We start from the raw sequence: 12146 nt of genomic DNA, 5'->3' as shown, positions 1-12146 counted from the left end.
GCAAAAGTAGTACTAAGAGAGAAGTTCATTGCAACAAACACTGCATCAAAAGACTAGAAAGATTTCAAATAACAACCTAATGGTACACCTCAAAGAACTAGAAAAACAAGAACAATCCACTCCCAAAATTAGTAGACAGAAAGAAATAATTATGATCAGAGCAGAACCAAATGAAATAGAGACCCTAAAATTATACAAAAGATCAACGAAACAAAAAGCTGATTGAGAAGATAAACAACACAGACAAGACATTAGCTAGGCTAATTAAAAAAAGAAGAGAGAAGACACAAATAACAATCAGAAATGAAAGCGGAGACACTACACCAATGCCACAGACACGTGAAGAATCATTAGAGTCTATTATAAAAAACTATCCCCCAACAAATTTGAAAACCTGGAAAGGAAATGGATAAATTTTGGACACATACAAGCTACCAAGAGTGAACCGGGAAGAAAAATAGAAAATCTGAAGAGACCAATAATAAGCAAAGAGATTGAAGCAGTAATCAGCAATCGCCCAACAAAGAAAAGTCCAGGACCAGATGGCTTCACTGCTGAATTCTACCAGACATTTAAAGAGGGATTGTTACCAATTCTCTTCAAACTATTACAAAAAAATGAAAAAGAAGCCATTCTCCCAAACTCATTCTATGAGGCCTGCATCACACATACCAAAACCAGACAAAGATACACACACACACACACACACACACACACACACACACAAAAGAAAGAAAAGAAAACTACAGGCCAATATCTCTGATGAACATAGATGCAAAAGTCCTCAAGAAGATGTTAGCAATCAGAATACAGCAGCACATCAAAAAAATTATACACCATGATCAAGTGGGATTCATCCCAGGGATGCAAGGATGGTTCAACATACAGAAGTCAATAAATGTGATAAACCACTTCAACAAAATCAAGAACAGAAACCATATGATTATCTCACTAGAAACAGAAAAAGAATTTGACAAAATTCAACATCCTTTCATGATAAAGGCTCTGCGCAAAATAGGTATGGAAGGAAAGTGTCTCAACATACTAAAAGCCATATATGACAAACCCACCACCATCATCATCCTGAGTGGGGAAAATGGGAACAAGACAAGGATGCCCCCTCTCTCACTTGTATTTAACATAATATTAGAAGTACTAGCCAGAGCAATGAAACAAGAGAAAGACATAAAATGCATTGGATTGGAAAAGATGAAATCAAACTGTCCCTGTTTGCAGATGACATGGTCCTATATATAGAAAAAGCTAAAGACTCTACCAAGAAACTCTTAGAGCTGATAAACGATTTCAGTAAAGTTGCATGATACAAAATCAATACACAAAAATTAGTAGTTTTGTAATACTCCAATAATGAATGAGCAGAGAAAGAAATCAAGAAAGCAAGCCTATTTACAGTAGTCACCTAAAAATTAAAATACCTAGGAATCAATTTATCCTGGGAGGTGAAAGATCTCTATAATGGGAACAACAAATCACTGCTGAAAGAAATTAAAGAGGACACGAAAAGATGGAAAGTCATTCCATATTCTTGGAATGGAAGAATTTACATTGTGAAAATGTCGATATTACCCAAAGTGACCTATAGATTCAATGCAATCCCCATCCAAATACCAATGACATTCTTCACAGAAATAGAAAAAATAATTCTAACATTCATAGGGAACAACAAAAGACCCTGAATAGCCAAAGCAATCCTGAGCAAAAAAATAAATAAATAAAGCCAGGGGAATTACACTACCTGACTTCAAATTATACTACACAGCTATAGGAACCAAAACAACATGGTACTGGCATAAGATAGACACTCACACCAATGGAAGAAAAATAGATAACCAAGATATCAACCCACATAGTTACAGCCAACTGATACTTTACAAGGAGAACAAGAGCATGTATCAGGGAAAGGACAGCCTCTTTGATAAGTGGTGCTGGGAAAACTGGAAATCCACATGTAGAAGAATGAAACTAGACCTGTGCCTCTTGCCATATACCCAAATCACCTCAAAATTGATTAAAGACTCATATGTAAGACCTGAAACTATAACACTCTTAACAGAAAACATAGGGAAAACACTTCAGGAAGTAGGACTGCACAAAGACTATATGAACAAAACACTAAAAGCACAGGCAACAAAAGAAAAAGATAACAAATGGGATTATATTAAAATAAAAAGCTCCTGAACAGCAAAAGAAACAACAGAGCAAAAAAGATAACCTACACAATGGGAGAAAATATTTGCAAACTATGTATCTGACAAGGGATTAATATCCAGAATATATAAGGAACTCAAACAACTTTACAGTTATAAAACATGAAACCCCATTTTTTAATGGGGAAAGGAGCTAAATAGGAATTTCTCAAAGGAAGATATACAAATGGCCAACAGACACATGAAAAAATGTTCACCATCACTAGCATCAGGGAAATGCAAATCAAAACCACATTGAGATACCATCTCACCCCAGTTAGACTGGCCAATATCAAAAAGACAGAGAATAACAAATGCTGTGAGGATATGGAGGAAGGGGAACCCTCCTACAATGTTAGTGGGACTGTAAACTGGTGCAGCCATTATAGAAAACAGTATAGACGTTCCTCAAACAACTACAGGTAGAACTAACTGCCTTACAATCCAACAATCCCACTACTGGGTGTATATTCAAAGTAATGGAAATCATCATTTTGAATGAATACCTGCATTCCCATGTTTATCACAGCTCTTTTTACAATTGCTAAGAGTTGGAACCAACCTAAATGTCCATCGATGGATAACTGGATAAGAAAAATATGGTATATATACACAATAGAATACTGTAGCAACATGGATGAACTTAGAGAAAATTATGTTAAGTGAAATAAGCCAGATACAGAAAGAGAAATACTGCATGTCCTCACTCATAAATGGGAGCTGAAAGAAAAAATTTAAAAAGGAAAGTAAGAAAGGTACGACAACCACAATAAATCCTTGAACTTACCCCGAGGTGGGAAAGGAGGTAGAGGGGTTTGGGAGAAATTGGTAAAGGGCCATAACAAATTTTTACATTGGGTAATTATAAAATTTAAAAATAATATAAAATAAAATTTGAATTTTAGCACAGGAAAAAAAAAAAAGAAGAAGAAAAATAGAGAAGGTTTGGCATGTATAGTGGAAGATCTAACTCCAGACCTGGGAAAGTAGATGGATAATGTGATGACTTATTTCTGCATTAATTTGATAAAACTAGCAATGTAACACTTCTAAGTATACAGAATGCCATTCTTCCCTGAATTGCTGACTTCTACTTAACTTTTACACAGAAGAAGATTTGGTGCTTTTATTTCTTTGTCTCCACCACAACCACCAACATCTGTTTTTCCTTTTACAGCCATCTCTCCGTGGCAACACGTTGATTTAACAGCATGGTTACAATTGTATGGCCAACTTCCTGTAACCCCACACTGCTAGCCATGAATCTGGCAATTTTCTCTTTCTACCTCTACTTTAACAGTCACCTTCCAGTGGTTGCATTTTAGGGCACATAACACAGAGGGGAGAGGTGATCTTTTTAATGAAAGGTACCTTTTATCCCAGCAGTTGTCTCAGGGCCAAAACCTCTCCAGCAGTTCTTTTGTGAAATTTAAGACCTGGCTGGCAACTGACAGTGTATACATACTTGTCAACAGCATTAACTGAGATTTCAACATATCAAACCAGACAAAAGAGAATCAGGGGAACTGGCATCAAGCTCAGAAATAGCACATTTCTTTTTTCTTTCATTCAGTCCACATAGTACCATTCAGGATACAGTTCAATAATAACTGGATGCTCCTTCAGTCACTGAGCAGTCATATCCATAAGAGCAGAAAATGTGAATCAATTGCCCACCAAGACTAGACTTTATCTTTCATCTCTGTGGTTCGGCTAAGAAGACATTGGAGGTGTTGCATTTTGCTAGATCGTCAGTGCAAAGAAATCATTAAACTCTCCATCAAGGGATTATCAGATTAATGTTGTGAGCAACTTGGCAAAAATATAATTTAGTATTTTTCCACTGGAAACCTGGCATCAGAATACTATTTTTCTTCTAATAACTACCTAGTCAATCAAAATAAATCTTAAAATAAGTAATAAATGGAAGTCATACTTAGAAGGTAAAACACAGGAAACATTAGAGTGATCATGCTTTGTAAATTTAGCTCAAACGTTCAATGAATTCCTCTCTGTACTTCCTCCACAATTACATATATGTTGCAACAATTACATGGTATTTAGAACATGTTAAATTCAATAGTTGTATGCTGAATAAATGAATTATGTCCTGGATCAAGGCATAAGGAACTCAATGGAAAGATTCATGTACTTACTACTTTGGTATTTCTCATGTAATAAGATTTGTTAAAAAATTTGCCAAGAAATGTGATTAAAGAGGTCATTTTTCCATCCAAGAAGAGTAAATATATAGCAAGTGTTTCACAGAAAGATTACACAAGCCAAAGATGCAGGATCAAATAAAATGTAAATAGCCAGCAATCTCTCTGATATGAAGGTTTTTCTACCAATATTTCGAGAATACACGTTTTGCATATTTCTCGCCTGAATTCTGCAACTGAAAATCTTCTTGCTGAAATTCTAGCAAAGTGACTCGTTGGTTTTTATAATGATATACCCCTGTTCTTTGTGAATGTAACTCAAGCTGCAAACTAATTTTAAAAGGTCTCAGAATAACTACTCAAATGTGATAGCTTTTTGGCCTATCTGAACTTTGAGGGCAGAGTCAAAAGTCTGTAAGTCAGGGACAAGCCCTAAACCAGCACCAAACACTCAAACAATGCAAATGCCATTTTATCTCCATTTTTAGGATTCTTCCCTATCTTTCTCTTTTAAAATAATCACTAAGGCACAGATGGGCATCATTCCCACAACGCCTTGGATTCGCTTCTTCATCATGGTTCAATTGCACCGATACGTCAGACTAAACCAGTCAGTTCTTAGAAAACAAGAGAAAAAAGCAAAACAAAACAAGAACACTACTGCCATATGAGTGCTCAACTGACAGGAGTCCTAACAAAAAAGACACTGAGCTAAAGTCAAGTTAGGGAGCCTAGAGACTCAACCTCTGCCCTTTCCCTTCCACCATTCCACTCCATTCTCCTTTATCCACTAGGGAGACGCATCATTTGAAAAATATTAGGTATAGAAATTATATTCTTACATTCCACAACAACCTCCCAACACAAGTTTCCTGTTCTTTAAGTCACTATTCACTATGTGAATATGCATAAACAATGCCATATACAAATATTTAGTTATCTCCTCTGTATCAAAGTGTGAGAGTGGGGCCAAAGCCCACCCAAAACCCACCATCACGTTGGAGTGATAGGCAAGTAATTTAGCCACAAAAATATTGTGTCCAGTGAAGGGCAGAGGGAAGACAGTAAAAGAGATGACATCAGGACCCCTGGCAGATAACAGGTGGTTCTAAAGTGCTTCTAGTACACCAGAGTCATGATTTGTAAATAAAATAAGAAATTTACATTCTTCTCCTTGTGTCAGCCAAAGACATATTTGAACAGTTTCTCTTGCACTCACTCCCCTCCCCATCTCCTATACAAAGAAGATTCTCTTCCAAGAGTCTGTAAAATTTCTCACAATGTGTAGTACCTCTAAGTTTATTGGAACACATTAAATGCACCAAAGTCTTTTTATTTGTGTTAAAATCCACTGCTCATTTTTGCCTAGAGAGGTTTAATAAATATAACTTTTTCCTTGAGAACTGTACTCTTTTAAAATCATTTCTACTCTCCATTTCTGGATAAACACTGTTTAAAGTAACTGTGTCCTATTGTTCAAAGAGTATGTCTCAAATTCTAAATTCAATTCAACCAATGTCAGTGATTTTCTAGGAACCAATCTAGGCACTGCCAAGCATTAAAGAAAACAAACAATAAAACCCTAAAAACTAAAAACTGAAACCCATAACAACCACCACCACCACCACAAGAACAACAAAACAGAGAAATCATTATTTTCCTAAAAAAGCTTAAAACCTAGGAGGGGTGATAAGTGAAGCCCCCACTTGACAAAGCAGGATACGTCAAGTGACACGAGACTCATAAACCAAGTGCTGTCTTAGTTCAAAGAAAAAGATGGATTCTAGCTTCTTGAGTGTTGTCCACATTTTTCAAAGGAAAAAAGAGAGCTTGTATAAAAATAAAAACATGAACACCCTTTAAAGGCCATGGTTTGACAGTAAAGAGCAAAGCAAAGGAGAAGGAGAAATATTTATCAACATAGCTTCGTGATTGAAGATACTAGCAAAAAACACCTGCAAATCGTAATTGTATGGGTTTCTAATGATTTGTTGGTCTTCAGCACTAGTTCTTATCTCACTAGTAATAGCATTCATTCATTATTTGATTCATGCATTCATTCTTTCAATAAGCATACATCAAGTACATGCTCAATGTGCAGTGATCTGCTAGGCTCTCAAGGTACAAAGTGAGCGAAGGGAGACGCACCTTTTCTCTTCATGAATGTGGCACCTCTAAAAATGTAAAACGATGTCACAACATACACATTTGGGTATGTGTGTGTGTGTGCGTCTTTGGCTACATAAATATAACTTCTAAAATCTTTGAATAAAAATTAACTCTAAGACATTCATCTAGAAGTGCAGATCATTTAAGGGAGAAAATAAAACAGAAGTAAGAAGAGAGAGAAACTGGTAGGGGGAAGAATGGGAGAGAGACGAGAAGAGCATTCACCTGGATGAGAGAAAGGAATCAATAGGCTAGACTAAGAAAAATAATTTATCTTTTGCCTTTAGCTAAACTATTTCCACAGGGACTCATGCTGTCAAATTTCTAAGCAGAATTTTTACTTCTCAGGTAAAATGCAAAATTTACAGTGATATTATCAGCCACTAGATGGTTTCATGTGGTAACGTTTTCAAATGTATCAATTGTAGGCAGAAAGATGAAGGGATAGGACTGTTACTGAGGCTGGATTTTACACAATATAACAAAGAAACAGTTTTAAATTAGAAGAAAAGAAAAAAATAACTAAGTGCTACAGAAGCAAAAAGAAAAGTACAGTGGAGAAAACAATTGGTTTTGAAGATGTGGGGATTTTGCTGCACTCCGTTTGCTAGGGTCAATTCCTAACAGCCTATTTTCTCTTCTACCCAGTGTCTGGATGAGGAAAGCATGAAATAAGTAGGCAAGAGCTCTTTGTTAAGGGTCCTGTGAGTTTCATCAAGTTTTAGGGAATACTGCAGAATTTACAAGTAAAATGAAAGTATGAAAATGATCATAAAAATCCCATTCACTCATAGTTAATTAAATGTTTTCAAAATCTTTCTTCAATTTCTCTAAAGAGAGTCAAGTCTAGTGGGCTTTTGCAATTAAGCACATGGAGGGAAGAAAGAATGATACGTAATGATAGTAAAACGTTACTCATTGGGGTTTCTTTTTCATACACAATTTATTACAAATTGTAATATAATGAAAGAATAATTTTAAGTGGAAGTGAAATCATCCATAATCCATACTTTACCCTACTGTTTTCATTTTCATTGTTTATGCATATATTAAAAATTGTAAACACAAAAAATACATTTTTACGTTCAGCTCTTTTTCACTTAACACGATAAAAATTTTCATGTCATTACATTTATCACAATTATTGTTTTCTGAGGAACATTTTATTCCATTAGCTTGACATACATACCATAATTTGCTTTATTTATTCCAATAAGGGTTTGCTTTTTCACTAACATTTTCCGAACACTTGCAGGTGCCAGGTGCTTCGTGTGGTGTTTGGACACAGGGACGAATGGTGTCTGCACTGGCCCTCAGAACAGTGTGATAACCCCACACCTGGGGAGCCGTGGCACTCTTAGGACAAAACCCCAGGCCTGAGGGAAGAACTGAACTGAGTCTTGACAGGGAAGTAACAGATTTGAAACTGTAAAACCAAATTGACCAAAATTTGTTCAACACTACATCATTAACAAATATTCCAAGTACTACATTTTACAGTTTAGCAAAATGTGAAATACATTTCAAACAGTAAAATACTAAATGTATTTTCACTTTATGTATTAAAATTCAACTCTAACTTGAGCTAGTTTACTTTGTAAAACAACAGGAAATAGAGGCATTATCAGAAAAAAATATATTAATCACCTTGTTGTCTTTGCAGAAACTGAATTTCCGTTTACCTGTAAGAGGCCAGGAGGGCATGGGAACAAATAGGTCCCATGAGATGAACACCGCAAGGGATCACAAGCCACAGAAGCTGTGTTTATATCTTCAGCCATAATTAAAAGATTTAAAACACAAAGCTTTGTATACTCAAAGTGTGGGATGTGGAGCAGCAGCATCAGCAGCACCGGGGAGCTCGTGAGAAATGCAGAACCCTGGGCCTCGTGGAGAACTGCATCATCCGAATCTGCTTTTTAACATGATCCCCAGGGGATCGTACGCACATTCACATTTTAGGAGCCATGCCTTAGAGGACACCTTCATCTCAACTGCATGCCATGTTGTGTGCCAACCAATGTCGCAATGGGAATGGTCAACCCGGATCTCTTCTCACAGCCTGAAGCCTAGTGATAGCTGACCGCATGCTATGGTTTGAATGCTTGTCACCTCTAAAGCTCACCTTGAAACTTAATCTCCATTGTAACAGGATGAAGAGTGTAATCTGACTGGCATTTGAAAGATGAGGCCTTTAAGAGGTGATTGAATGGAGTGACCCATTCATGGATTAGCATGTGGATGGATTAATGGGTTTATCATGGGAGGAGACTGGTGGCTTTATAGGAAGAGGCAGAAGCACATCAGCATGCTCAGCACTCTTGCCATGTAACACCCTGTGCTGCCTCCAAACTCTTTAGAGTCCCCACCAGGAAGAAGCCCTCACCAGATGTGCCACTTCGAAGGGGGACATCCCAGCCTCCAAAACTGTAAGAAATAAAGTTTGCTTATAAATTGCCTAGTTTCAGGTATTCAGTTACAAGCAACAGAAAATGGACTAATACACCCCATCACTTAGTATTTGCAATGCGGGAAATTGGGGGAGCAAATCTGTCACGTGTTTAGACTATGACTGAGCTGGTGGCCAGTAGCAATTTTAAATAATGGCCTTGAAATCCTACAAGTATTTTAAAGCAGATTCAAACAAAGGAACTTTTCATAATTACTAAAGTCCTGGAATATAGATTTCTATCCTCCTCACCATCAGATTACTGGCCTCTGAGTTTCTCATTTTGATCAATATAAACAAGAAAGAGCCCCTGATAGTCAACTGAAGTCACTCTAAGGCAGGATCCTATTTTTAGTAGTTATTAATGATATTCCTTCCTACACAAGTGTTATTTTACTTACCTTTGCTTTTCTCAAGCTCATACAGAAGAAAATTGAACATCTCAGGGCTGGAGAAAAGGAGATATGCTCCTCCATTAATAACCGGTCAGGAGCTACAAGAGGGAGCTATACCAGTGAAGAACTCTCTAAGGAAAGGAATAAAATCACCATGCTATTAGTGTAAGAAAACCCAGGCAGCTCAGATAAAACACAAATCACTAGGGACGTTGTCAACTCATTAAAATTTATTTGATCATTGCAATTGCTGATGCCTGTTTTGGGCACAGTTGTGACTCATTAACAACCTCATCCTGGTCTGCCTTCCTCAAGCAAGTCCCCCAATCCATCTTTAGACCATAGACACCAATAATGAAAAGGACTGTCTCTGGTGTAGGCTCAGCTGCACCAGGTCTCCACTTTCCTCCCTAGCATCACACATAAGATAATAGAATATTCATTGTTCACATAAAACCATATGCTACATTGGCACAAATCCCATCATTCAATATGTGCACCCTCTGTTAGAATCCCAGGGATAGCATGCTAAGTGTGTGGCAAGTCTGAGACAGCTACTACTGCATTTTCTTTTCTTACTCTTTCCAACATTTTTAAAGCTATGTTTAAATAGGAGTGGACATATACAATATTTGTTCCAGAGGCAATCCAGAGACTTCTTGTTCAAAATAGTGTCTGGTTCATGCCCATGACACATCCTTTCCAAATTCACAAAATGATTACGATGAAGTTTTCTACCAAAACAGTGAAAATTCAGCAAAGTACAACACAAGCAATGGGCCAACTGAAGAATCTGGTAGAAATAATCACTGACATAACTAGACCAAAAACTAGATGAGTTGGGTGCCTACTTGTGCTTTGTTATTTGGAAACCAAGCCAGCCTGAAATTATGAATATAGGTACCAATGTGCCACCCCTCCCCACCACTTCAGTATTTCAGTATGTGCTCCCGAGATTAATGCAAGAGTCACAGCAACTCTGAAACTAGCTTCTGCCTTTTTAGGTAGTCAATGTACTGCATCGGCTTTGCCCCATAAGTGATTTTTCTTTTATCCATTCCAACTATGATGTTTAGAAAATGAATGAGACTACAGTGTGAATCATCTGGTGAAAGTCTCTTGAATCTTAACCTTGAATTCTGATATGAGCACATAAGGAATGCATTAACCTGTCATAGATAGAGGTAGGTATAGGACAAGCCCTGGAAGCAATGCATGCTGGGGAATGTAGCTTTCATCTACTACACAGAACGTCAGACCAGCTAATAGCCTGACTGCCTGCAGGAGATCAGGTTTGGCCAAATGCTCAAATTCAAAGAAATATATATTATAATACAAAATACTAGTTTTGTACTGATCACATCGGCAAAACATTTAAAGATCAACAATATTCACTACTGGTGAGGATGTGAAGAAACAGGCATTTTATATATTTTTGGTTGTAACTATACTGCCTTTATAGAAAGCAATTGGACCCTCCATTAACATCAAATATTTATATATCCTTTGATTGAATAATTTGACTTCTAAGAATCTATTTGACTAAAACGATATTATGGATACATATGCAAAATTGTTTGTATGCAAAGATACACACAACAGTGTTTTGTGTAATAGTGAAAAACTGGAAACAATATGTCTGTCAGTTGGGGAATTTTTACACAAATTATTGCACATTAGTTCCACGCAGTCATTAGAAAGGAATGAGATAGATTTATATTCACTGAGATAGAAGATGTGTGCATTTTAATTGACCAAATTTAAAAAATAAGTTATAAAATAGAGTGTATGTTATAATTTTATTTATATAAGAAACCTTAAAGTTTGTCGTGCACATCCATTTGTGGTAGTGTGTATAATATATGTTGTATCTTTGGAACTTAGGAAATATGTACTTTATAACTGGGAAAATATAAAACAAACTTTAAAGAGTCTATCCTTTGAAGAGTTTTAGGAAACAATAGGGCTGAGAAAGGAATCTTAATTGTTTATGCTATATAACTTTGTGCTATCTATATTTTTTAAGTGAGAATTTCTTACTTTTGTGATTAAAACTAAAAAATAAAATATGAAAATATAAAGTTTTAAAGTGATTGTATCTAAATAGTAAGATTCTGGGTTTAAATTATTTATATATTTACAGTATTTTCCAAATTTTCTATAGTGAACACATTATTGTAATCACAAAAATAATAATCTATTAAATTTAGCATGTTCAATTTTGTTTTTATTATCATAGGCAGAAGATAAAATAACTTGAAAAAGGTACACAAATATTAACGGCAATTCCCTTTGGTTAGCGGGACTCTAGAAAACTTCTTGGATGTTTCTTTTACTTTACTGCATTTAAAAAATGTTTTATAAATTTTACTTTTTGGATGTTCCTTTTATTTTACTGGACTTTTTAAAAAAATGCATAATTTGCCTTTGCACTGATAAAAAATAAACACAAAAAATAAAAACTGTCCAAACCCTGGGAGATAACAAGCAAAACAGTTATATATTACCAAACACCCAAAATAGAAGGCACACCAAAAGTGGAAGGAAATTAGATTCAGAAAACCAATCTGAGGTTTGCAGTTTCCAAAGATTCTGCCCAAACATCCAATAGCTAATGAGCCAATCTAAAGCAGATAAAAGATTAGCATTTACTCTGAGTGCTAATAGTATGGCATTCATGAACTGCCACACCGAGTGTCATAGACAATTCAGGGCATTTGTGGGCATTCGTGCTTAGATATCTTCCATGCTTCTACTAATCCCA

The 12146-nt window shown here is 36.1% G+C and overlaps 1 protein-coding gene across 1 annotated transcript in view; it reads right to left on the bottom strand.

Annotated features, from left to right (window-relative positions):
* NKAIN3 (sodium/potassium transporting ATPase interacting 3) overlaps positions 1–12146 on the bottom strand; it is a 402934-nt gene that overhangs the window by 381478 nt on the left and 9310 nt on the right. Inside the window, exon 2 of the mRNA XM_063079250.1 lies at positions 8221–8450. Coding sequence (XP_062935320.1) covers positions 8221–8450 — 230 coding nt within the window. The remainder of the gene's footprint in view (positions 1–8220; positions 8451–12146) is intronic.

Source organism: Cynocephalus volans, chromosome 15 (assembly GCF_027409185.1).
Source record: "Cynocephalus volans isolate mCynVol1 chromosome 15, mCynVol1.pri, whole genome shotgun sequence".
NCBI classification, from domain to species: domain Eukaryota; kingdom Metazoa; phylum Chordata; class Mammalia; order Dermoptera; family Cynocephalidae; genus Cynocephalus; species Cynocephalus volans.
Note: the sequence above shows the minus strand (reverse complement) of the source record. Positions and strands in the feature narration are given on the sequence as shown.